The following is a 25,946-nucleotide window of genomic DNA, read 5'->3' on the forward strand; positions in this document are numbered from 1 at the left end:
TATATATATATATATATATATATATATATATATATATATATATATATATATATATATATATATATATATATGTTTGCAGTGTTCAGATAGGAACATCAAACAGACTGAGACATTTTATTTCATTTTTCTACTTAACATTAGACGTCTACCTCCATGTCATCCACCTGTCTGTTTTTAATTTACTGTCTCTTCTATAATCCAATTCTTATCATTTTTCTTTCCCATATGGCTTTCTTCCCCGTGTGTACCCCGGTTTAGAATAGGTACACCGTTTCCCTGCGCATCGTAAGAGGCGACTAAGGGTTGGCGTCAGGAAGGGCATCCGGCCATAAAAACATTGCCTCAAAAAGGGAACCATGATTGTCATGGGGCCCGCAAGGCGAACCCCCGCTCTAGTGGGGAAAATGGCCCTAAAACGATCATTCATTCATTCATATGGCTCGCTCTTCTTCTTTAGCCTTCACTTTTACTTAATTTATTATTTTGAGTTAATTAGTAATACCATAGTGAACAAAGCATTCATTCAATGTTAAAGTCAGACATAGAAAAGACAAGGTGTGTGTTTGTGTGTGTTTTTGAATGTGCACTCTGTATGCTCGCATGCCTTCCATTTTTTTTAATGGACTGCAGTCAAAATGTTGAGAGGTTTGGAGATGAGGTTCTGCCAAAAACTTGATCGGCCATTGTTTCATTTCCATGTCTCATTGCGTCCAACAAAGCTCTGGAAGAACCATGCGCTTGCATGACCTCAGCAGGGCCTGGCACGGTTCTCTGCCCCCTGTGATTGAAGGACACAGGAAATTGCATTTGGCGGCCGCATTAGACAGGTATCATTCTGCTGAAATAAGAGTCAGTGGGATTTTTTGTCAAGTGATTTGGACAGCTGATGGGACAAGTGAGCTCGGATTGTAAAAATATGTATTTTTTGAAGTGTTATTCTGCGGACCATCTGTCTGCGAGGATTACATGGTAGTTATTTGTGAATAGCTAATTAGAGAGATTCTCATTGTGGTCATTTTTGAGACGTCCAGTGGAAAAACAATACGACTCCTGCTATTTGCTAAATGAGTTTTCTTGGCTTTGGTGCACTTCCAAAAACATTTATTTCTGTTTCAGGGAAGTGTGTCTGACAGGTCTACGGTAACAGCTTACGAGTGTAGTTTCTGCAGTTATCAACAATCATTTTTTGGGGGCAGGGTGGAGGGTGCACAAGATTTCGGTTTTCTTTTATTTTTCCCTCCTCCTGGCCACATGTTTCTATTTAGTGAGCTGGCTTCTTGTAGCTTGTAGCTTGTCCTCTGTTGCCACGTGTCAAAAAGTTTTAATCAACCACGTTGGCACGACTCTGCCGCATGTTTTCATGCACGTTTCCTGCCTACTGGAGTCGGACCGTTTGACGATCACACGAGGATGATTGTAATAGTAGCCCCCATAGCTGATGGGAAAATTGTGCTCTTTGAGTTTAGAATTTTCCCTTAAAGTTCCATGTGAACAAATAAACAATGGTTTGGCTCTATCACCGAGCATGTTGCATGAAATGTCATAGACCTACATTATGATATATTTCTGATGGGAAAGTTATTGAATGGGGATGCACATATTGGTGGGAAGGGATTGGGCGAGGGGAACTTCTTGAAATTGTTCCATAGTTCATCGTGGTGTTGATTGGTTGATGTGCCTTGCACTTCTTTTGCGATGGGGTTTGCAGCTTTATGTGCACTCACTGCAGGTTTTCTGTGACATGGAAACGGCTGGAGGGGGTTGGACGCGCATCCAGCACCGGGAAGATGGCACTTTGGACTTCCACCGCTCCTGGGAAGAATACAAGCAGGTAAACTGTGGAACACGTGATCATGAAATGACAGGTCAGATAACTCCCAGCAGATGAATACGTTTCCAGCCCATATCCACTCCATATAGATTGCCTTAGTGGGGCAACTTAGCATAACAATTGTGCATTTTGTGAGGAAAGCACCAAATTTGGCACACTAGTAGACTATCATATTATGAAAAGATCTGGATATTGGACCATCTCAGATTCAGAGATTTGATTTTTGCAAGATTTCGATTCGATTGGGATCGAAGAGAACACCTTCTTCGTCTTCTGTACAGTGAAGTTGCCAGCCCTGAATTCTCTGGCTACATCTGGGTGCTTCATTGGGAGTGCAACCATGTCCCTCAGGTGAACAGGGACCCACCCGGCATAGTGTGTGTGGTCTAAGGCATGGAACCATGGGACCAGTTCCGTCAGGGCATCGAGGTACATCGTGAATGAAGCCTGCCGCAGAGAACGCACGTAGACCAGTACCAACATCTCTAGTTCCAGCACAGTTGCCCAGTACTGAAAGTTGGGAATGTCTTCTCCTCTCTGGTGACACCAGTCTTCGAACTCAGGCAGGTCTTCTGCATCATCAGCATATGTCATACAGTGGCGTTCATACGCACGGTGTTGCAGGATGTGCAGTGCCGCTGCAGTGATTTGATGAGCTCTTCTTGTGCGGGTGACGTGGGCAGCTCGCAGGAAGGAGTCGGCCGTCCCTGGCGTTGCAATCTCAGCTTGCAAATCTGCAAAAATCAAATCTCTGAATCTGAGATGGCCCAATATCCAGATCTTTTCATAATATGATAGTCTACTAGTGTGCCATATTTGGTGCTTTCCTCACAAAATGCACAATTGTTATGCTATATTTAGCTTAGCTGCCGGACTATAGGTTCTTTGGGTATACTGAAAGTTTTCCTCCATGGAAGAGTGGTAAGTAAGAGCTACCTATATTTCATCACTGTTGAATGTAGGAAAACACTCGGCAAACCTATTCATCACAATTCGTCACAGAGAGGTGTGAATTATTGGAGTTGAGCATTGAGTTTATACTTGCGGAGGGTAACAAGGAAAGGGTTTCTGGGAGAATCCATGCAAGCTGGAGGGGCAGAGACTGGGTTTAGAAGTGAGATGGAAGGAGGAGCGAGCAAGACCAGAATAGAGCCAGTAAGAAACTGCATGGGCATGCCAGTCTGCTTATGGTGAGCAAGAAGCAGACCCTGAGACTCAGCTTCCTGACACAAGATTCCAATGACATGTAAAGCATTCGATTCCAGGGACTCAACAAGAGGGGCAATATTGGAAGCAGCAGGAGGGGGGGGGGGGGGGGGGGTTGCCCCACAAAAATAGGTACTTTTTTGTTTGTTTAAAGTGTTATGATTATGTTAGTATAATTGTCCATGCTGCCCTGTCTTCTAGCAACCATTGAAATTGGTTTAAAATACTGTGATACAGTTTAAAATACCTTTAGCCAGTGTAGTATACTGCTTTATTCTACCCGGTGAGTGCCCAGGGGTATTGCCCTATTTTTATGAATTTGGTTAATATTGGTAATTTCTCAAAATCCAGGCAGATGGCCTTCAGAAAAACTGCATAATAGCAGAGAAACATTAGCAGACAAGGTGGATGTTTTTTTGTATGTATGAGGTCAATGATACTGCCAGGACCATTAGCGGTGGAGGAGAAAGACTTGACCAACTATCACCAACCTTTTGTGGAGGTGAAATATCTGTGAGATCAGACTTCATTTGGGCCTGATGCTTAATTCTGGCTCATCTCAGGTCATCAACACAATTGCTATGAGCTTTGTAGAGACATCACATGTTCCAATGAGGGGATTTGACTTTCTAGAAGGAAAAGGCAAGCTACTTTCTGGCAAATAATTTCTGGAAAAGGGAGGTTGCCTCACCGTATGAATCGATACACCTCACCGCATGGACGAGAGGTTTGCCAGGATAGCTGGATGCATGAATGCATCCCAAAATCCAAAGATAGAGGAGACAGTAGTTTATTGAGAGATTAGTCCCAGGAATTGTCTATCTCTGGAGATAGAGATAGTGTTCCAGTTTGTGAAGAGATGGTGGACTGCAGGCCAGATCAATCTGCCTAATTAAACCTCCAGACACAGCAACACCTTGGTGGATCCCTAAAGACCACGGTGAGCAAACACTTTCAAGAGTGCATGCATGATTTGATGAGCCAAGTGAGTGGGGAGGATGAACTGGAAAGGTTGGAGCAAAAGTTGCACATGGTTAAGTCAGAGTGGCGGAAATGCAGGTTGAGAATCCTACATATTGGGTGAGACCAGAAGCATCAGAAATAGCATTCCCTGCAATATCATGGAGAGTGGCGTGTACAGCAAATTCCAAGCCAACTGGAAGGGTGACAGTTGAAGATTAGCAAGAGTGGGAATGAGAAGATAAAAGGCAGTCGGCATTGGCTGAGAGCCTCATGCACAAAGTCATCATGTCGGGAGGTTTGTGAACCATGCAAATAAACAAGACATTGCTATGGAGAAGGATACGGACACAGCGACATTCCATGGGGATTGGGGGGAACAGGATAAGGCAGGGACTATGGGAAAGGGAGCTTCTGATGTTGACTACAACACTTCCACCAGCATGAGCATTGGGTATGTTGAAACAGTACAAAACAATAATGGAGAGAGATGATTGAATCTAGGACATCCTATAAAATAAACGTTTGTTTGACGGATCATGTCTAGAGATGAGGTAGTAACCTGTCGGGAGAGATTCAGGAGATTACAGTGTAAACCTCTGGTTGTGATATATCCGATGGAAAGGTTTGGGTAGTGCAATGCTGGACATGTATGAATGATGGTGGGGAAATGAGTAAGCGGGCGAAGGAAGAATTAGTGTTTTGATGCACAGGACTGGAAGCGGAAACAAAAAAACAAACAAAAGAATGAATGAGGCCTGCTGAAGCGTAGTAAAAAAACATATCTACAAAGACGTCCACACAGAAATGAACTCTCAGAGACAGTCTAGGACACAGTCAACAATTGACAATTATAATAAAAAAACACAGCTCTTATAAACAAGCGGACAAAACAAAAATCTGACCAATAAAACTTAGCCTTTTCAGGAGCGAAAGTGTATCCGAAAGCACTTGAAAACAAAAATGGAAGTTTGCCCAAAGAGGTGGTGCATCGTCAGAATTTCCACCAACCCACTTCGTAATGCAAGCGTGGGAGAGTGACTGGTTTTAAGAAATGAGAAACTATCTGTCACATTCAATACACGTAAGTCAATCATATCATTGTTGTAGTTGTGTAGGTGAAGCTGTCGTCCTCCTATTTTTTTTCTTTTTAAGTCAGCCTGTTATTGACACAACTTACATTATTTAGTGCCTGGTTGAACAAACCAACTTCATAGACTAACATTCTGTTTGTGCTTGGCCCAATTCCATGCAAGAACCAAGAACTAAGAGCCACATTAAGTCTGATTCTTACGATATTTCTTAGATATCTATGAGACTGACCTTAGCCCCAACGAGAGAATCTGATGCCACGTTCACACAGGTATCCCAATTTAATTAAATCCATATTTCATTTAATTATTTACCCATAGAAAGTTTGGGTGTATACATGAAAATCATTAATATGAGAAAAAAAGTGGTAAGTGGCAGGTGGTGGATGAGGGGGCAGGCAGGTAGCGAAGTAATTGGTGTCACGAGAAGGCATGAAGAAGGTGAGAAGGCAGAAGAAGGCATGGCTGTCGATCACGTGACTACTGTTCTCGCGAGAATTAGTGCGGACATTGTCCTCAGACCGTGAGTCACGAAATGCTTGCGCCACGTTCACACTGATGTTAATCCATACTGCTAATCCCCGGCCCCAGATGGAGCAACTAGTCCGAAAGCTCCGATGTACTAACTTCCAGTCACACTCATCTCAGCTCTCAAAACTTCGGATTTCATCTGAAGTAAACTTTCTCCGAGAACACACCATTCCATCGAGATATGAATGGTCTTAGCAAAGCTCCGGTGAGGGAGACATATAAAAATAATTCTGCAGATTAGATCCTGTGAGAGAGCCCTGCAGAAGTAATTCTGCAAATCGAGGCCTATGCGCCTACACGTGTTGCGTATGTATTTCGAAGAGGCCAAGCACCAACTAGAGGCCTATAGATTCCTTAACAGGCCTAAAGTTGCTGAAAGAGATCTATTTTCTAGCTGCAGACGGATGAATTTCCATAATAAAAGGTCTAGTGAACTGCACACTGATATTTATTAGCATTTAAACCGAAGGTTTGCACGTACCGTAGTTCTAACGTTAACCACACGCGCTCCAGCGCACGCGGGGTCATTTTTACAACACGGGATTTGAATTATTCCACGACGTTGCGTTCATGTAATAGCAAAATAAAATTGATGGAAAATGAAAACGAAGCAAAAACATTTGCCGATGTGAGAAGCCAGGGGGTGCGATATCGGCAAAGCAAATGGCCGCACAGCGAAGTCTGCAGAGCTCCGTGACATGTAATAATGCAAACTTTACAACCCCTCAGCATCTGCATTCTGATTGGATAGTGTTTTTTTCCTTTTTTTTCTTATTTTGCTGGAATGTTTCTTATTTTAATGCTTTACGTACCATTGCTCCTGGCAGCTAATATTGTACATCTGGAGTAGCTGTGTTGTGTATGAATAACTGTCAAGGAATGGTTGGTGTATTTAGAGTGCATTCGAAAAAGTATATCGCAGAGGTTTGGAATGTCACAGAAGGATGACGGGTGATACACGACCCTTATGCCGACATTATCTCTTCCAGGGATTCGGGGAGCCTGGCGGTGAGCACTGGCTCGGAAACGAACCCGTGCACCAGCTGAGCCGCACGCGTCCTCAGCAGCTGCGCGTGGAGCTGAGCGACTGGGCCGGTTCACGTGCTTTCTCTCTGTACGACCGCTTCGGCCTGGCCAGCGAGCGACTCAACTACAGGTAGGCCTTGGTAGAAGCCTCCACAATACTCAACTACAGGTAGGCCCTATACCCGCCGGGGCCTACAAAGCCCGTCCATTTCCATTATCGATCACTTTTGATTCTCTCTTTCTTGCGCTTTGTCCTTCTATCTCTGTCGAAGGTCACAATCCACACTATTAAATGTTTATTTCACTGCGAGGTCGTATGACAATGGTGAGACGTTCTTCACGTGGTCATTACTATGGCAAAATGTCACGTTTCCTTACCAACAGCCTCGATACAAGATGCACCCCTGGCATTGTATGTCTCATCACTTGAGTAGCACTTCTCTTACATTGTTTTGACGTATCATAATTATTTCTCCAAGAACATTTCAAAAGGCATAACATGTAATTTTTGAGAGAGAGACTACAATCCTCTTGAAGAAGTTCATTCACTCAAACCGTTGGGTCTTACTATTGGCTATGATCTTTTCTGGGCAAAGCACATTTCCAAGTTTGCCTCCGAAGCCAGTCGGAGACTGGGCATCCTGCGCCATGCAGTCCTTCCTTCGCACACCAGAAGTCGTAGCCACCTACAAGACCTTCATTTGCAGCATGATGGAATAATGCTCAACCCTCTAGGCTGGCGTCATTGCCCCAAAGCTTGCTCAGGTTGATGCCATGGAAGCCAAGGCCCTCAAGGTTATTGGAATCTCCCACGATGAAGCTGAGTCTATAGGCCCATCTCTTTGCCATTGCAGACATGTCGATTGTCTCTCTGTCTTCTTCTGCCTCCTTTCTGGTTTTGCACCCTCTGCTCTTTCCATCCTTTGCCCACCCCAGGTTTCTGCAGGGTGCACGCAATCTGTCCGCAACCACCTTCTGCTCAAACTCCCAAAATCCAAAATCACTTCTCACCACCTCCACTCATTTGTTCCTTCTTTTACCACCTGTGAAATCAACTTCCACACTCTCTTCAATCTCATTCTTCCCTCCAAGTATCCAAGACAGTTGTTCACCACCATCTCACATCGTCCCAAATCCAAAAGCTTGATATTCTTACCCCCACCAACCCCTCCCCTGCAAGCCCACCTCTTTCCAAATTGCCAGTTAGTTCTTCCTTTCTGACAGTTATCTTCTGCATCCATATTGCCCTCCACTACCCCTCAATTTTTCCTTCCTCCCCCCCCCCCTCCCCCATATAATTTACGTGTCCAAGTCTCCCTCTATGTTGTCCCTCAACCCCATGCCGTGGGGGAATTCTCCCCTCTCTTTATACTGTTCCTTTTGTTATGTTACATCCTGTTCCATTTCATGTTCTAGCTCCTCCAACAGCCTCGACTTTGTACAAAAAATACCGATATTGTGTATTTGGTTGCCACGTTCACTGACACTTTTTTAAATATATTTTTTGTGTACAGAATCGAGGCTCATGTAAGAGCTAACACATTGAACATGAAAACATGCACAGACACATAAAACATACAATGAAGCGAGCGGGAGACAAGAGGAGGAGAGAGGGAAGCACACAAGCACAACAGTAGAGAACAAGGACGTTGGTAAATCTGTGGAAGGGGGAGGGCTGGGGGAGGAGGGAGGGGTACACAGTACAAAGCAAACGAAACTACGAGGAATTTCAGGAAAGAAGTTGGGGATTGAAAGAGGCAGATTTGGGGTGTTTTAACGGGGGTAGAAAAGATAAAGGTTTTGGATGGGGGAAGACAAGAGATGGTGGTGAACAGCTGTTTTGAAGACCTGGATGGAGAAATGGGATTGAAGAGAGTGAGGGAGTTTGTTCCAGAGGCGGGAGAAAAGGGGAATGAAAGAGTGAAGGTGAGCAGAGAGTCTTGATTTTGGCAGTTTCACCAGAAGAGGGTTGCTGGCAGATCTTGTGCATCCTGCAGGAATATTTGGGGGACAGGGCAGGGAGAAGCAAGGTCGGAGAGGAGTCGGTAGAAGACAGAAAGACCACCTACCTGCCTGAGGTGAGAGAGAGAAAGGCCCTCAGAATCAGCTTCATCGTGTGAGATTCCAATGATTCTGAAAGCTTTGGTTTCAACAGCGTGAAGCCGAGCTAGGAGTGAGGCAGGAGCACCAGCTCAGAGGGGAGAGCAGTATTCCATTGAGCTGCGGATGAAAGCTTTGTATGTGGTGAGGAGCTCCGGTGTGCCCAGAAAGGACTTCGCATGACGGAGGATGTCCAGTCGGCGACTCGCTTTGGAGGCCAGCTTGGAAATGTGGTTTTCCCAGGAAAGATCATGGCAGATAGTGAGAGCCAAAAAATTGAGTGACAGAATTTCTTCAAGAGGATTGTTCAGAAAGTAGATGGGAGGGTTGTCCAAACGGTATTTTCTGAGAGACAAAGTGAGAGTGTGAGATTTGTCAAGATTGAAAGGCATGATTATATAACCGGTATTATTTATTTTTTATTATTCAGATGTATTCTGTTTTTTTGTGAGTCAGCTGTATGTTTGTAACACTGATCAGATAATTTTGAGACAATGATTAAATTGCTGATCCCCAAAGAAGTTCCTCAGGATATGCTGCGATTTGATAATCTGGTTAGCCACCCTGCACCTGATCCATGCCTCACCGTGTCTAAATCACAGCACTTGCACAACGCGTGTGAGAGAAATATATATATATTTAATCCCACACGGAGAATTACTGGGCATTTACAAAGCCAAACACAGTGTTGGTTAACGTAACACCATGCGGAATGGCCTGCCAAGATGGGCCGGGCCCAAAGCATACTGGCCGTCGATCAGAGGCATCGCTTGAACACAAACGACCACAGACTTGCTGCCCAAGGTGAAGCGGCACAGCCCAGCAGTCTCGCCATGTGCCCTATCATCCGAAGCACATGTTGAGACGTCTCTGTAATCGTGAACACTTGGCATCGGGGGTATCCTGGGTTACTGCTTGGGAATAATACATGACCCGAAACGAGATCACATTTCAACCGCGCTTTTACTCCATCCATCAGATTGTTGTGGTTTTACTGCATTTCATGACTGCTTTCTTTAAAATATTAAAATTTTGTGATTTTATGGATTTGCAGCACTACGGATGGTTGGATTGCTCTGAAAAAGGGTGGCGCACCAGACATCAGGAAGCTACGTTGTATTGCGCTGAAGAAATCCTCTAGGATCAAACAAGCAACCCCTTTGAAAAAACCCAAATTCCTGAACCAGCACATCAAATATGATTGCTGTGAAAGTTTTTTCCCAATCACAGATCAGTGTTTCTAACGGATCCTGTTGTCTTCACGTGTGCAGGCTTCTCATTAAAGGCTACAGCGGCACGGCTGGACGTTTCAGTAGCCTCGGACAAAATGGTCTGGACTTCAGCACACGAGACTCGGATCACGACAACTGCGTGTGCAAGTGCTCGCATTTTGCAACGGGCGGTGAGTGCACAAGCGCACGTTCATGAGCAACTGCTTTGATCCGACTAAGCTTCTAGGTCGTGAAACACCACAAGCTTACCTGAACCTCAACTTCCATGGTTGTTTCGTAAAAGGGAGTCTTTTCGAAGACTTGCAGTTACCACCTGCGATTCCCTTGCATGTGTTCACAAATGTATAGACACAATGGAGATAGTATCGCTAGCAGACCGGTGCTGACATGACCCGGCGGGTGTCTGCCCTTTCCATGCTAAGTGAATATCCTTCGATCCACCGAGGCTTTAATATGCAATGTTACCGTTGTTCCCGTCACAGACCTCACTGCCTGAACTTCCATTTGGCTCCCGTATGCAGTGAAATTTAATGTAGCTTGAAATAAGGACCTGGCTTGTGGCTCCACACAGCTCACGAATGCTGCCAGCTGGCATCAAAGTTCAGACTACAGGCCTTGCCAAACAGGCCTTCAAGTGTCGTATGGCCTTCCACCCTCGCTCTACCACCAGACGCATCTTTGAAATGTGAAAAATCACGCCAGAGGGTCGTTGGTAGAGAAATTCGGATTTCAAAATCACTGAAATGAATCGGCTAGAACCGCAGACATGAGGTCTAATTATGATAGCCCTCAGGTCTTATTCCAGTAGATTTGCTCACAATTGCATTTCCCCCCCTCACCCTCCAACAGGATGGTGGTTCGACGCATGTGGCCCTTCCAACCTGAATGGCATGTACTACCCGTATGAACAGCACACAGGAAAGTTCAACGGAATCAAGTGGCACTACTGGAAGGGCTCGAGCTATTCTCTGAAAGGAACGAGCATGATGATTCGCCCGGCAGGTTTCCAGGCCCACTGAGTTACCATTTCTAGGCCTGGTTTCCAAAGAGACAAAACACTTTGCTTGAATCATCGAAGCCGCACACGGACGTTTTTTCAGTCGGAACTGCGGCAAAGTCACCATCCGTGACCATGCTGTGAAGAAGTTCTTTTATTTTATTTTTCAGAGGTGGACTTGGCTACACCTGCATTGAAAGGCCTTTATGTTCCGGTTTCTCTTCAATGGCAAGAAGCTGCTCCAGCTCTTTGTATCCACCAGGTGCTTGGCAGGAACAGTGCCATTTTGAAAGCAAGCTATACGGCAAAAACCTTGATGATTAAAATGTAATAAGTTCAAGGCATTTTTCACTTACGTTGAGGATTCAAACGCTTTAATCCCATTAAGTGTTTAAAATCCACAGAGGGCTTTTGTGTCGATGTTTGACTAGCTATTCAGCTTTAAATCCATGACTATTTCACTAAGGCCTTTTGTGGACTGAGGGAATTTCTTCCCACGTTGGGAAGGTTTGAACAAAAAAAAAAAATCCCATTTCTCCGATTTGTTATTCCTTTGCGCCTTGCGTGTCCATTGGAACTTACTAATTAGGCAAAGGGATATTCCTGACATAAATTAAAGTGGAGCTACCTGACGTATATTGAACAGTATGCTCCAACAACAGGTGGACATGAGTCATGCATGATCTAAGGGCCAACTGGAAGGTGCCTTGTGTCTTAATATCAAAAAAATTGTTTTCAGTTCAACCTCATGCAATCACATTCAATAACATTCCATGTTAGTGGCATCACCTGAAATGACAGTACTAATTCATGATATCATGGATCATTATTATTATTATAGAATAGATAGGGAAATTATAATTAGAGTAAACAGGGTTTTCACGAACACTGATAAGTGTCTGGTGACCCTGTGGATTTTTGCACATTACTTTTGCTGTAATTGTGAGCACATTTGATAATTATGCACATTCTATGTAAATGAACTCCTCAGGACTCTTTAGGCTCAAAGCTTAAGCATTTTATCTTTGTATGTGTGTATATTCCAATATATATGTATGCAATATATGTATGCAATATATATATATATATATAATATATATATAATATATATATATATATATATATATATATATATATATATATATATATATATATATATGTATATGTATATGTGTATATATATATATATGTGTGTATATATATATATATATATATATATATATATATATATATATATATGTATATATATATGTATATATATATATATATATATATATGTATATGTATATATATATTTATATGTATCTATGTATATATATATTTATATGTATATATATATTTATATGTATATATATATTTATATGTATATATATATTTATATATATATTTATATTTATATATATATTTATATTTATATATATTTTATATGTATATATATATTTATATGTATATATATATTTATACAGTATATATATATATATATTTATATGTATGTATATATATATATTTATATGTATATATATATATGTGTATATATATATATGTATTTATATTATTATATTTATACAGTGTGTATATATATATAGTATATACTGTATATATATATATATATATATAGTATATACTGTATATATATATATATATATATATATATATATATATATAGTATATACTGTATATATATATATATATATATATATATATATATATATATATATATATATATATCTATCTATCTATCTATCTATCTATATATATATATACAGGGTGATTGAAAAGTAACTCCCTATTTTCAAATACTTATAATTTATTTCTTAAGTATAATTTTTACAAGAAATGGATATAAGAAGAAAGCACATAGCATGAAGTTTTATTTAAAATTCGATATGGGCACCAGAATTCGCCACCAGCTTCTCAAGCCGCCCGGGAACCGCGTCAACTGATTTCACCAGGAACTCTTGTGGGATGGAAGACATAACTTCTCGTATTCGCCCTTCAAGTTCTTCCAAAGTCGTTGGTTTGGTACAGTAGACTTGCTCTTTTATCCAACCCCAAAGAAAAAAGGCACATGGTGTTAAGTCAGGGCTCCTGGCTGGCCACTCATACGGACCACGACGACCCATCCATCTCCCAGGGAAGTGGGCATTCAGCCATTCACAAACAACAATAGCAAAATGTGGAGGAGCGCCATCTTGCATGAAAATCAAATCTTCAACATTCTCCGAAGCACTGATAATTGGCCAGATTTCGTCTTGCAGCATGGTGAGGTACCTTTTGGCATTCATGGTATCGCGAAGAATGAAGGGACCTACAATCCTTTCTGAAGTCATTCCACACCACACCGTTACCTTGGGCCGATATTGCGTTTTTTCAGAAATAACACGAGGATCTTCTCCTGCCCAGTAATAGCAGTTGTGACGGTTCACAAACCCACCGATGTGAAATACCGCTTCATCAGACCAGAGGATATTTTTAAAGAGATCAGACCAATCTTCATACCAAGCCAGCATCACCTCCCCAAACTCCATGCGAATGTAGCAGTCTTCAGCAGAGAGTGCTTGACAGTAATGCGGCTTCCAAGCATGCCATTTAAGCTACTTTTTGAGCACAGTTCGTACTGTGTGAAAGGAGAGCCCACTTTCCCTTGCTGCTTGTCGAATTGACTTTCTTGGGCTATGTGTAAACATTTCTTGAACTGCTTGCACTGTCTCCGGGTCACTGGACTTGGAAGGACGACCGCTTCTTCGAGTATCAGATACAGATCCTGTAGCCATGAGTTTTGCATGACAATTCTTGATCGTCTTTGCCTCAACTTGAGCATGTGCTCCTTTAATGGTCCTCCACCATCTTTGCACTTGAACAACGGATTTCCAAACTTCGTAACGTGCCGCTAACTGGGCACGCTCCTGCAGGGTAAGACGTCCAGCCATGTTTGTAGGGCTTCCGAATTTCAAACAAAAAATAATCTGAAAAAAAACCAACAGATTAAATTCTCATACATTATGGAACAAACACTAAAAAGTTGAGAAAAATATTGTAATAAATAAATAATTTCTAAATATTTTAAAATAGGGAGTTACTTTTCAATCACCCTGTATATATGTATATATATATATATATATATATATATATATATATATATATATATATATATATATATATATATATATATATATATATATATATATATATATATATATATATATATATATATAATATATATATATATATATATATATATATATATATATATATATATATATAATATATATATATATATATATATATATATATATATATAATATATATATATAATATATATATATATATATATATATATATATATATATATACAGTATATACAGTATATATATATATATATATATATATATATATATATTATATATATATATATATATATATATATATATATATATATAATGTATGTGTGTGTGTGTATATATATACAATATGAACAGTTTACTTTTTAGGTTTACACCTCCCAGATCAAGTCTACTCACTCCGTGCATGCAGCTCATCTTTGCTGGATTGACGACAGAGGCTCAGCGAGCAAACACTCCTCTTCCCTGCACCTTAGGAGAGTTGCACAATCAAGACAACGTTCCATGAAAGACAGCTGGTGGGGAGCACGAGTGGACGAAATTCAGGAGGCAGCTGATACAAATAATTTCAGGCGCTTCTCTGCTGGTCTAAAGGCAGCATATGGAACATCTTCTTCTGGTATCGCTGCACTCCGTAGCTCAGACAGCCAGCACCTTATCATAGATCCAAACAAGATCCTGGAGCACTACACTGAACACTTTGAGTGTCTCCTCAATTGCCCCTCCTCCATCTCGGACGCGGCCATTGACTCTCTTCCCCAACTGCCGATATTAGAAGACCTTGCCCGCCCTCCGACTAATATAGAGATGACCAGAGCTCTCAAGGAGATGTCATCTGGAAAGCCGCTGCCCCTAGTGACGATGGTATAACCTCGTAGGTTTTCAACCTTGGTGGTGCCAACCGCCTCACCCGACTGACCCAACTCTGCAATACCATCTGCAGTGAGGAGTCGCTACCTCAGGTCTTCAAATATGCTATGATTGTTCCCTTGTACAAATGCAAAGGTGATAGGTCATGTGTCAACAACTACCGTGGCGTGGCCCTACTATCTAATGCTGACAAAATACTTTGCCTGCATCATTCTTAATCGCATGTCTCCAACAATTGTCAACAGCATCACCCCAGAAAGCCAATGTGGCTTTCATGCTGGACGTGGCACGACAGATATGATGTTCTCTGCTCGTCAACTTCAGGAAAAGAGCAGGGAACACCATCACGATATATACATGGTCTTCGTCGACCTTACAAGGGAATTTGGTCTGGTCAGGAGAGAAGGCCAGTGTAAGCTACTGTACAAAGTCGGCTGTCCCACTACGCTGATAAACATCATCAGATCCTTCCATGATGGCATGATTGCTTGTGTGAGGGACAGTTGCTGCACCTCTGAGTCATTTCCTGTTACCAACGGCACAAAGCAAGGCTGTGTCCTTGCTCCCCTATTATTTAGCATTGTGTTTTCCTCTATGATTCATGATGCCTTCGAAGATTGCACTCGGAGTGATGATCCAGCTTCACACCGACAGTATTATCTTTAATTTTCCAGCATCTGAAGGCCGAGTCCAGAATCACAGAAATATTGCTCCGTGATCTACTTTTTGCCGATGACTGCGCACTCTTCAGTCATAATCTTGAACATGTGCAATTTATTGTCAACTCCTTTGCGCAATCTGCTCATCGCTATGGCCTCAAGAAGGATTTCACAATTAGCCTCAAGAGGACCGAGGCTATGCTTCAGCCGAGACCAGAAGGTGCGTATACCGTCCGGTCCATTACCATCGATGACACGCCACTCAAAGTTGTAGATAAGTTCTGCTACCTTGGAGGTGTCCTCTCTCAATAATGCAATGATTGACGATGAAGTGACACCAAGACTCAGTAAAGCATGTGTGTCCTTTGGAAGATTGGCATGAAAGTGGCATTCACTTGAACACCAAGATCAGTGTCTATCGTGCCATTGTCTTATCGACATTCCTGTACGGATGTGAATTTTGGACACCCTATCGTCGCCATATCGAATGCCTTGATCAATTCCACATGCGATGCCTTCGCAAGATTCTTGGCATCACCTGGCGAGGCAGAATACCTAACACCTCAATCCTAGATTGCTGTCATATCCAAGGAATTGAGTATTTCCTGATGCAAGTCCAGCTTCACTGGTCAGGACACCTCACACGCATGAAAGACCATAGAATCCCAAGAGCGCTTTTATATGGACAACTTAAATTTGGTAAAAGGTCACATGGTGGACAAAGAAAGAGTTATAAGGACGTCCTTAAGTCTACACTCAAGTCTTGTGCCATCCCAGTTGTCACCTGGGAACATCAGGCCACAAACATGTCTGCTTGGTGTAACATTTGCTGCAAAGGCCTGGACCACTTTGAATGTGGGAGACTTGCTATCGAGAGACAGTGGAGGCAAGAAAGGAAAACCTGACAATGTCCATCTCCGCAAGGACCAGTCTATACCTGCGATGTTTGTGGTAAACGATGTGTGTCCCGCATTAGACTTTACAGCCATCACACAATGCTTGTTGAGCAGCACACCAATGAAGGGAAGAGATTTGTCGAAAGCGACGACTCACACCATCATCCTACAACAACAACAACAACAACAACAACAACAACAACAGGCATTTTAAGGACATTTTCCTAAATCATATGGATGTATTTCCATATAGATGTATTTCCTTGTAGATCACACCATCATCATATGCAATATACATATATGTGCAGAGAGTGAGAGAGACAGAGTGTGTTGTGTGATTTCAGAGTTTTCACTTTATATTTTAACCCACCTAAAAAGTCACACCTGCAATAACGAAGATATTTTATGGAGTACCTTCATCAGATAATTTTCATCCCTGTCTGTTTGTTTGTTTATTCGTCGGTGAGCAGGATATCTCAAAATGTTGAGGACGGATTCAGATTCGGATACGAGAATTATTTAATTTTCTAAGTGATTCTTCACCATTGAGTGATGGGGCTAAAACCAACATATAGCACAATATCTCAAAAAGTTATGGATGGATTTGGACGAACCTTGGTGGACAGGTTGTGTGTCTGACAAGGACTAATCTATTCTATTTTGGTGAAGATCCGGATCCGGTTAGTATAATCTTTTTAAGTGATTCTTCACCATTGGGAGATCGGGCAAAAAACGATACACAGCAGGATATCTCAAAAAGTTGTGGACGGATGATTTCGATTAAATGTGATTTCGTATTGTGATTTTCTGGACTACTCTGGGATACAAAACGTAAACTGTTCACCTGGTGGAGGTATGCTCTCTACTGAGTGCCGTTCTAGTTTTATTTGTTTTGCCTTCTCTTCCCGCCCAGGCAGATCGCTAAACTTTGTGCTGAATTTAGCGATCATATTCAAACAACCATTTTGCTTTGCTAAAGGAAATCAAGTCTGCATCAGAGCTTTCCAATTCTTGTGTTGACGTCATGTTTAGCCAATGTACATGATCGTTGCTCACTGCCCCCATTGGTTGGTGGTGCATGGTTTTCACCTTATAGATTTTTTCCTCTCCTGGATTTCTCTTTCCTTATTCTCTCCATCTGATGTTAGTCGTGCAATATTTGCAATAGCCCCTAAACACCAAATGTAACATTATAACAAGAATGACTGGGAGTGACTTTGCTCTCTCAAATGTGAAATTGAAAAGTTATGCTCCTCCATGTGGTGTTGTTAATTAATCAGGGATGCATTTTTTCCCCCTCAAATATCCTGTAACCACACCAAAGTGCCACGCATACCATCGCATATCCTGCATTGATTCAAGTTCTCATCACATGTGACATGAAGGCACATGGTTGGATTATAAAACTTCCCCCCCCCCAATTCAAAGTGGATAACTTAAGAAAAGAGTTGGCTTGAACTCTGCTTCTCTTTTCACTTGGAATAGAGAAGTAGTAGGAATACGGGGGTGGGAATATGGGAGGGACATCAGCTAGGGGAAAGGTTGAAGATGGAATTGTCAATTATTATGTTTTTACAAAGTTTATCTAATTGGGTTGTAAAGTAATTTGTAGATGTTGTTGATGGTATATCCTCAGGCTTTGGACCTCATAAGCAGGTACCATGTTATATACAGAGCGACGGTTCTGCCTAAGCGGTTTCGTGGCTCGTGTTACAATCCTAGAGAGGTCGCCACTTCGAAACAGCAAGTCTGGGCAGGAAATCAGAAGGACACTGTGTCGTCTTTAACATCCACCAACTAATGCCGGCAGATAGGAGATCCAGCTGAACTTGAGATGGGAGACTCAGCTAAACTTCAGATGGGAGACCCAGCTAAACTTGAGATGGGAGATCCAGCTGAACTTGAGATGGGAGATCCAGCTGAACTTGAGATGGGAGATCCAGCTGAACTTGAGATGGGAGATCCAGCTGAACTTGAGATGGGAGATCCAGCTGAACTTGAGATGGGAGATCCAGCTGAACTTGAGATGGGAGATCCAGCTGAACTTGAGATGGGAGATCCAGCTGAACTTGAGATGGGAGACTCAGCTAAACTTGAGATGGGAGATCCAGCTGAACTTAAGATGGGAGATCCAGCTGAACTTGAGATGGGAGACCCAGCTGAACTTGAGATGGGAGACCCAGCTAAACTTGAGATGGGAGACCAGCTGAACTTGAGATGGGAGACCAGCTGAACTTGAGATGGGAGATCCAGCTGAACTTGAGATGGGAGACCCAGCTGAACTTGAGATGGGAGACCCAGCTGAACTTGAGATGGGAGACCCAGCTAAACTTGAGATGGGAGACCAGCTAAACTTGAGATGGGAGACCAGCTAAACTTGAGATGGGAGATCCAGCTAAACTTGAGATGGGAGACCCAGCTAAACTTGAGATGGGAGACCCAGCTAAACTTGAGATGGGAGACCCAGCTAAACTTGAGATGGGAGACCCAGCTAAACTTGAGATGGGAGACCCAGCTAAACTTGAGATGGGAGACCCAGCTAAACTTGAGATGGGAGACCCAGCTAAACTTGAGATGGGAGACCCAGCTAAACTTGAGATGGGAGACCAGCTAAACTTGAGATGGGAGACCAGCTAAACTTGAGATGGGAGACCAGCTAAACTTGAGATGGGAGACCCAGCTAAACTTGAGATGGGAGACCAGCTAAACTTCAGATGGGAGACCCAGCTAAACTTGAGATGGGAGACCCAGCTAAACTTCAGATGGGAGACCCAGCTAAATTTCAGATGGGAGACCCAGCTAAACTTCAGATGGGAGACCCAGCTAAACTTCAGATGGGAGACCCAGCTAAACTTCAGATGGGTGACCCAGCTAAACCAGATGGAGACCCAGCTAAACTTCTATCCGGGGGACGGCACGCATTGATGAATCACCTGTGAAACACAAGGATGACTGTACCTGGACTGACATTGAAACCCATACTTATACAGCTTAGAGACGAGTGGGTTTGCATGCCTGTCGGTCATCCTGCCAGCCTCCTTATGCACCGACAACATAAAAATATCAACTGAAATCCTGTTTTGTTATCAATTATGACGCGACTGTTATTCATTGTTTTCGTAACTACCGCTGGAAAGACAGCAGGCTGAGATGCTTAGGGTCCACACGATGCCAACAGATGGCACCTGGTTTTCCTTCCTGGAGTCGAAACATTTTATGAATGGAAGCTTAAGTCACGTGCATTGCTAAATGTGGCTTTGATGAAGTTGAGAATCTTTCCTTCTGTTCTTTTTTCCACCGCACAGCTCTTCATTCTTCGTCATGTCTGCATGGCGCTTGTACATATTATGAGGATGCAAGATTTCTGTGGGTTTGGGTTTCACCGATTACTCCAGAACATTCTGATACATTTAATGAAACCCATAATCGGATGACTTGACAATCCGATTGACCTGAAACGACCTCGGCCTCGGGTTTCTAGGCCTTTAAACCTGTGTGGTGTCAACCGATCATGGAGATCAACATGTGGTTGAGAGACTACTTTCAGGTTTATTTCCTGTCATTTCATCACTATCCGTGGGGACAGCTGGCTTTTCCTGGTGAAGGAAGCCAACCTATAAATATAATGGTCCTGGACCCAAACTTGGGACCTCGTGTTCCGAAAGTATATTTATCTCGTATCAATGTATCTGATCCAATGGCTGCACAACTGTATTTGTGCTTTTTAAAATTGTTCTGTCAGACCATCAACCCATTTCAATACGATTGCCAAGTTATATATTTTAAATATGTATATGTATATGAATGTATTTATGTCTTTTCTACACGTTCTCTCATGCAATCACTTTATAAAGTATTCATCTTTTTGATCCATTGTCAATGCGATTCTTCTTCTTCTTCTTTTTCTTTTGTTGGTATTTGTTTTGGATTATATTTTTTGGATTATATTTTTTTGTAATTATTTTGGGATCCCAGGATCCTGGGTTCGAATCCCGGTCGATCGCTGAATTAACGCCAGGAGGGTGACTCAGCCTGTCATCCTTCCGAGGTCGGCAAATTGAGTACCACCTTGCTGGGATGAATGATCACGGTGTGTACCCGGATTCAGAATAGGTACACCGTATCCCTGCGCATCGTAAGAGCGTGACCAAGGGTTGGCGTCAGGAAGGGCATCCGGCCATAAAAACATTGCCTCAAACAGGGAACCATGATTGTCATGGGGCCCGCAAGGCTAACTCCCACCCTAGCGGGGAAAATGGCCTTAAAACGATCATTCATTCATTCATTCAATGTATACAAGATCGAGGCTCGTGAAAGAGGTAACATTAATCACACAAAAAGTCAAACCGACACATAAAATTCTTGTTGTTGCCGAAATCAACACAAAACACCAGTTTTTGGTTCACCGTTACCTTTTGCACCACTGAACACGTTTTCCTGGCCATTTGTGCTTTATCGTGTTACGTTACATCGGCCATACGAGTTCTCGGAGTGCTTAATTCTATATAACGATTTAACCCATTTCTGTTTGCGATCGCTTCGGAGCACTTTTCCTGTTAGCCTAATTTAACATGCGTGCGAGCAACTTAGCCTGACTTTATGGCCCTCCCTTGCCCCCCTTTCGGTATTCCAGTTGCCAAAGGTCCCGACGTGCACACACTTAATTTTTCTGCCTTAAAAATTGCACTGAAAATGTGCAGAACAAGTACATCTCCTGAGAGTTTTCATAATAAGTTCCTTCAAATTCGCCCTCAAAAATGAAATGTAGCCATTTGTCCGCTCGCGGCGTTAAAACCTTACAGCACATGTGCGACACACAAACACAATTAAGCTTTTTATAACTTACTAAAAAAAACAACGTGGTTTACAACTGGTTTTTCCTGTGCCCGAGACGAGCAAGATAGCCGAGTGCTGTTTGGACAGCTTGGCCGGGTGGATGACAGCTTGGAGCCGCTGTCGCGATGCCAAAAGCAACTTTTGAAAATCCATCTGCGCCGCAGTATAAAGGCTCGTGAAATGCACCCTCATGACAAGTACAGTTGGCCGTTTGTGAACTCCAAGAGCGGCAGTTGATAGCATACTTACCTTGTACTCACGAAGGTCAACGATTGCGAACGACACCCACGGCTACAACCATAAGAGGGGCGGCCAAAAGGCTCTCAGGCCGATATTCTCACAGTAGTCCAAGTTTTAAGGGTGTAGTACTGGTGAAAAATTGACAAAACTACATACGTACCTTTGAGAGGCCTTTACACAAAAACAAAGTCAAGTTAATATCTAATTTTCTGTTTTTCTTGAAAGATATAATCTTGGCTTTAACTCAGACCAGTTTCAACGCTTCTTTGTCATATTACATGCATATAATTTGCATAAATTAGACCGTCAATAAAAAACAAGGAAAAACAAAGAACACATTTCTACTTCTATCTTCTATGTCACCCATCATTCTTTTCACACAAAACGTGGTACATGTATTATACATGTGTTACTCTACTACCTGGTGAGGGGATTTTGTGAAATTATGTCAAATGTTCACTAATTAGCTAATTATGCCAATTACTAGATAAAACTTGGTTGTCCTTCAATAAATCCACAATGGCTACTCCTATAAACAAAAGCCTTCATCATTTTAAAGGAAGTGATATTCGGAATATCCTGTCCAAATTTCAGCCCAAAAGAATGATGCAAATTAAAGTTATAACAAATTTCATGCAAAATATTATATTTCTTGTAAATTGCGTGTAAAGATAACAATAATTAGGGGTACTTCTATGACCTCTAATAGCATGGTTCTTGTTTATAAGACTATAAGGAAACTGTTCAGCAAAAAAAAAAAAAAAAAAAATTCACCTGTTCACCTGTACGACACCCTTAAATGTATAGAATTAGCAAGAATATAAAAAATAATGATATTTATTTAAAACTTGAACAAAAATAAGCTTGGCTTAGTGTGAGCCTTTTTTTTTTTCTTGGCTTATTGTGAGAACAAAAAAAACCTTCTTTTTTTATTTTTAACGTCCCGTGTGCATACCTTTTCCATCCTTCGCTTCCATCCAACACATTTTCCTTTGCACTTCCACCTGTCGACTTCCCGTACTCATTCAGCTCCGGCATTCCTTCCTGCTTCGTCCGAGAATGACAACCTCTTCGGCCTCCATATGGAAATCTGCTTGTGGGCATTTCGGGTCATGTCACATCACATGAGATGAAAGCAATCTCGAACGAGAAGCCACTAGTGAAGATTATGTATGTATATATATATATATATACATGTACACATCGGACGAGGTTCAAATGACAAGCTTGAGAAACTTGATTGTAAACGTATGAGATCAGGAAAAGTTTATGAACAATTATTGTCATTGATACTATAGACGGCTTTAACATTACAAAGTCACTTTCAATTGCCGTACGCCGAAACTTCAATACATTTTTGCCGGTGGGAACACATTATTAGCTTGTATGAAAAGTTCCATTCTTTAATTATTTTAACATTTGGGTGGAGGAGCTTGCAAATAGATCAGGCCCAAGATTAAGGACAAGGACGTATTTGATTTTAATTCACAAACTACGAGGATCTTGTGAGTACACAATGCAGCATATGGGATTTCTGGATCAGTGGATGCATGCTGGGATGGGAATGTCAAAAAATCCAACCCAGATGCATCTAATGGATTTTAGGAAGACTGTTCAATATCCGATCCGACGTGCCATACTTCGTGTTACAGAGCGTTGGTTCTCACCAAAGCTTGACCTTCTTCTTCGTCTCCCTTTCCCATGCCCTCTCCCCCCAAGCCCTCTTCCTCCCACAGATCTCCCGATGTCCCTGTTCTCTGCTGTTGTACTCGTGTGCTTCCCTCTCTCTCCCCATCTCATCTCCCGCTCCCTTTATTGTATGTTCTGTGTCCGTTTATTATTATTATTTTTTGGTGATTGATGTTAGCTCTTACACGAGCCTCGATCTTGTATACAAAATAAATAAATAAATAAATAAATTAATTGGCTTGTGGTCATGCTGGGCGGTTTGCCATCCCTCTCCCAGCAGTAGTTAGGGATGGAATTTGTAATTTGGCCACTTTAACGTCCAGCCGAGCGACGGCACACACTTTGATGAATCACCTGCATGTGAAACACCGGGATGACAGTTTATATCAGGGTCGTCATTCAAATCCAGGCTCCACGACTTCGAAGCCAGTGTGCGTGCTTGGAGGCCACCACGTTGTTGAAGATCAGGAGGTGAACATTGAGCATTGTGGTGTGGACGGATTCATGTTTCGTAGAATGCCAGCACTCCCATGTTTTATTTTTAAACTAGTTTGATGGAAACATCGACATGGATGAAGGCCATTCGGCCCATCACGCCCATGTCAACACTCCCACCCACAGCATTCCTATGACTCCACGTACGCTTGACACCGAGGGGCTGGGGAACAATGACAGCCCTCTCATTGTTCCAATACACAAGCAAGACCAATAGTTCACTCTAAAGACAGCTGTTTCATTGAGGCTTGTGGTGCGGACCATCAAAAAACCCAAGATTATACAAAGCCAGATGCAGTACATCAGACACATGAGTGATCATACACAAACGTATATTTTTCCAAGGAAATATTTAAATGTCCTTAGGCCATGGACCAGCTTCCATCAGTTCCATGTAAAATGGCATTCATCTTCAGGAGCTGCTCGCTCTGCCCAATGAATATTTTCTCCTGAAGGCGCAAATTATATATCCAAGGACAATGTCGATTTATTACTTGCAAAATCGAAGATTTTTCAAGTATATTGGTCCGTTGCGTTTGTGGTTCTGTCTGTCTGTCTGTCTGTCTGTTTGTTTGTTTGTCTGTTTGTTTGTTTGCCACCGGCCTACAGGTCACAATTTTCAACCGATCTTCACGAAACTTCACCAAATGGTAGAGTTGGTCAAAAGCAAGAAGCCTATTGTTTTTGGGGTCAATAGGTCAATAGGTCAACATAGGCCAAAGGTCACCAACCTTGCTAAATTTCTAAAATCCTGAATTTTCATCCGATTGACTTGAAATTTGAAGAGGACTTGCATATCTGGTCACTGAATTCAACCACCAAGTATTTTTGAGGTCAACATCTATCTATAATTCCAGTAATCTCTGTCTGTACGTTTGTACGTTTGTCTGTGACCGCTGTTTCTCGACAACCACGGGTCCGATATACTTTTAACTTGCCAGGTATATTGCTGGGGACCCGAGGATGTGCCTTTTCAAGGTTTCATATTAATCGGACAATTACTTACCGAGCTATGTCCAAAAAACGATTCAACCAATCAGAGAGCTTGCAGAGGGCTTTGCGAATGGACCAAACCATTCATGTAAATAGAGGGGGGGGGGGGGTTCTGTGGTCGTTGCGAATGGACCAAACCATTCACATCGAATCATCGAATCACATCGAATGGACCAAACCGTTCGCTTTGGACCAAACCATTGCATGTAAATAGAGGGGGGGGGGGTTCTGTGGTCGTTGCGAATGGACCAAACCATTCATGTAAATAGAGGGGGGGGGGGGGTTCTGTGGTCGTTACTGCCACGTGGTTTCAAAGTTTTTTTTTGTTGTTGTTGTTTGCACGCATGTTTTTTTGCACCCACGTACGGGCACGCCCTAGGATGTTTACACACACACACCCCTACACAAATTTTTTTTTTTTTTTTTTTTTGGCAAGGAACGGGCACCCATGTACGGGCACGTCCTAGCTTATATATAGTACGGGCATGCCCTAGTCTATCTATAATTCCAGTAATCTCTGTCTGTACGTTTGTCTGTGACCGCTGTTTCTCGACAACCACGGGTCCGATATACTTTTAACTTGCCAGGTATATTGCTGGGGACCCGAGGATGTGCCTTTTCAAGGTTTCATATTAATCGGACAATTACTTACCGAGCTATGTCCAAAAAACGATTCAACCAATCAGAGAGCAGCGAACGATCGCGTGTGCCGAACGTGGCGGGCACACTCTGCCTCGGATGGCACATTTGAGAGCGTATTCATTTATTTCACGTTTGCAAACTATGTTGGCGTTAAACTATGTTTTACAACTAATAAAAACGAATTTGCGTTTCATTCGCTTTCCTGCGCGTTTGTGCACGCGATGGCGATTTCTTTACCAAACTCCGGAAGCCGTTCGCTTTGGACCAAACCATTGCATGTAAATAGAGGGGGGGGATTGTCACCACTCGCAAGCCGTTCGCTTTGGACCAAACCATTTCATGTAAATAGAGGGGGGGGGGATATAATTTTAGATATAGATATAGTACGGGCATGCCCTAGTAGGCCAAAATGACAACAGAGGCCAAATTTCTAAAATCTTCAATTTTCATCCAATTGGCTTGAAATTTGAAGAGGCCTTGCATATCTGGTCACTGAATTCAACCACCAAGTATTTTTGAGTTCAGCATAG

At 42.2% G+C, this 25,946-nt stretch overlaps 1 protein-coding gene and 1 long non-coding RNA gene across 3 annotated transcripts in view; one reads left to right on the plus strand and one right to left on the minus strand.

Annotated features, from left to right (window-relative positions):
• The window catches only part of LOC137421778 (angiopoietin-2-like), a 127,727-nt gene extending 115,906 nt beyond the window's left edge, over nt 1–11,821 (plus strand). The window contains exons 6-9 of the mRNA XM_068108173.2: nt 1,730–1,831; nt 6,609–6,775; nt 10,017–10,147; nt 10,827–11,821. Of these exons, the coding sequence (XP_067964274.2) occupies nt 1,730–1,831; nt 6,609–6,775; nt 10,017–10,147; nt 10,827–10,996 (570 nt within the window). The 3' untranslated portion in view covers nt 10,997–11,821. The remainder of the gene's footprint in view (nt 1–1,729; nt 1,832–6,608; nt 6,776–10,016; nt 10,148–10,826) is intronic.
• The window catches only part of LOC137421776 (uncharacterized), a 30,586-nt gene continuing 4,742 nt past the window's right edge, over nt 103–25,946 (minus strand). The window contains exons 2-4 of one of the 2 annotated variants that reach the window (XR_010983399.2): nt 22,553–22,687; nt 21,607–21,725; nt 119–1,812 (exon numbers count right to left, since the gene is read on the minus strand). This is a non-coding gene — a long non-coding RNA (uncharacterized LOC137421776). Of the gene's footprint in view, nt 1,813–21,606; nt 21,726–22,552; nt 22,688–25,946 lie in introns of both variants that reach the window. The other variant, XR_010983400.2, reaches the window with a different exon arrangement.

Source organism: Myxine glutinosa, chromosome 2 (genome assembly GCF_964187855.1).
Source record: "Myxine glutinosa chromosome 2, kmMyxGlut1.1, whole genome shotgun sequence".
Classification (NCBI taxonomy): Eukaryota; Metazoa; Chordata; class Myxini; order Myxiniformes; family Myxinidae; genus Myxine; species Myxine glutinosa.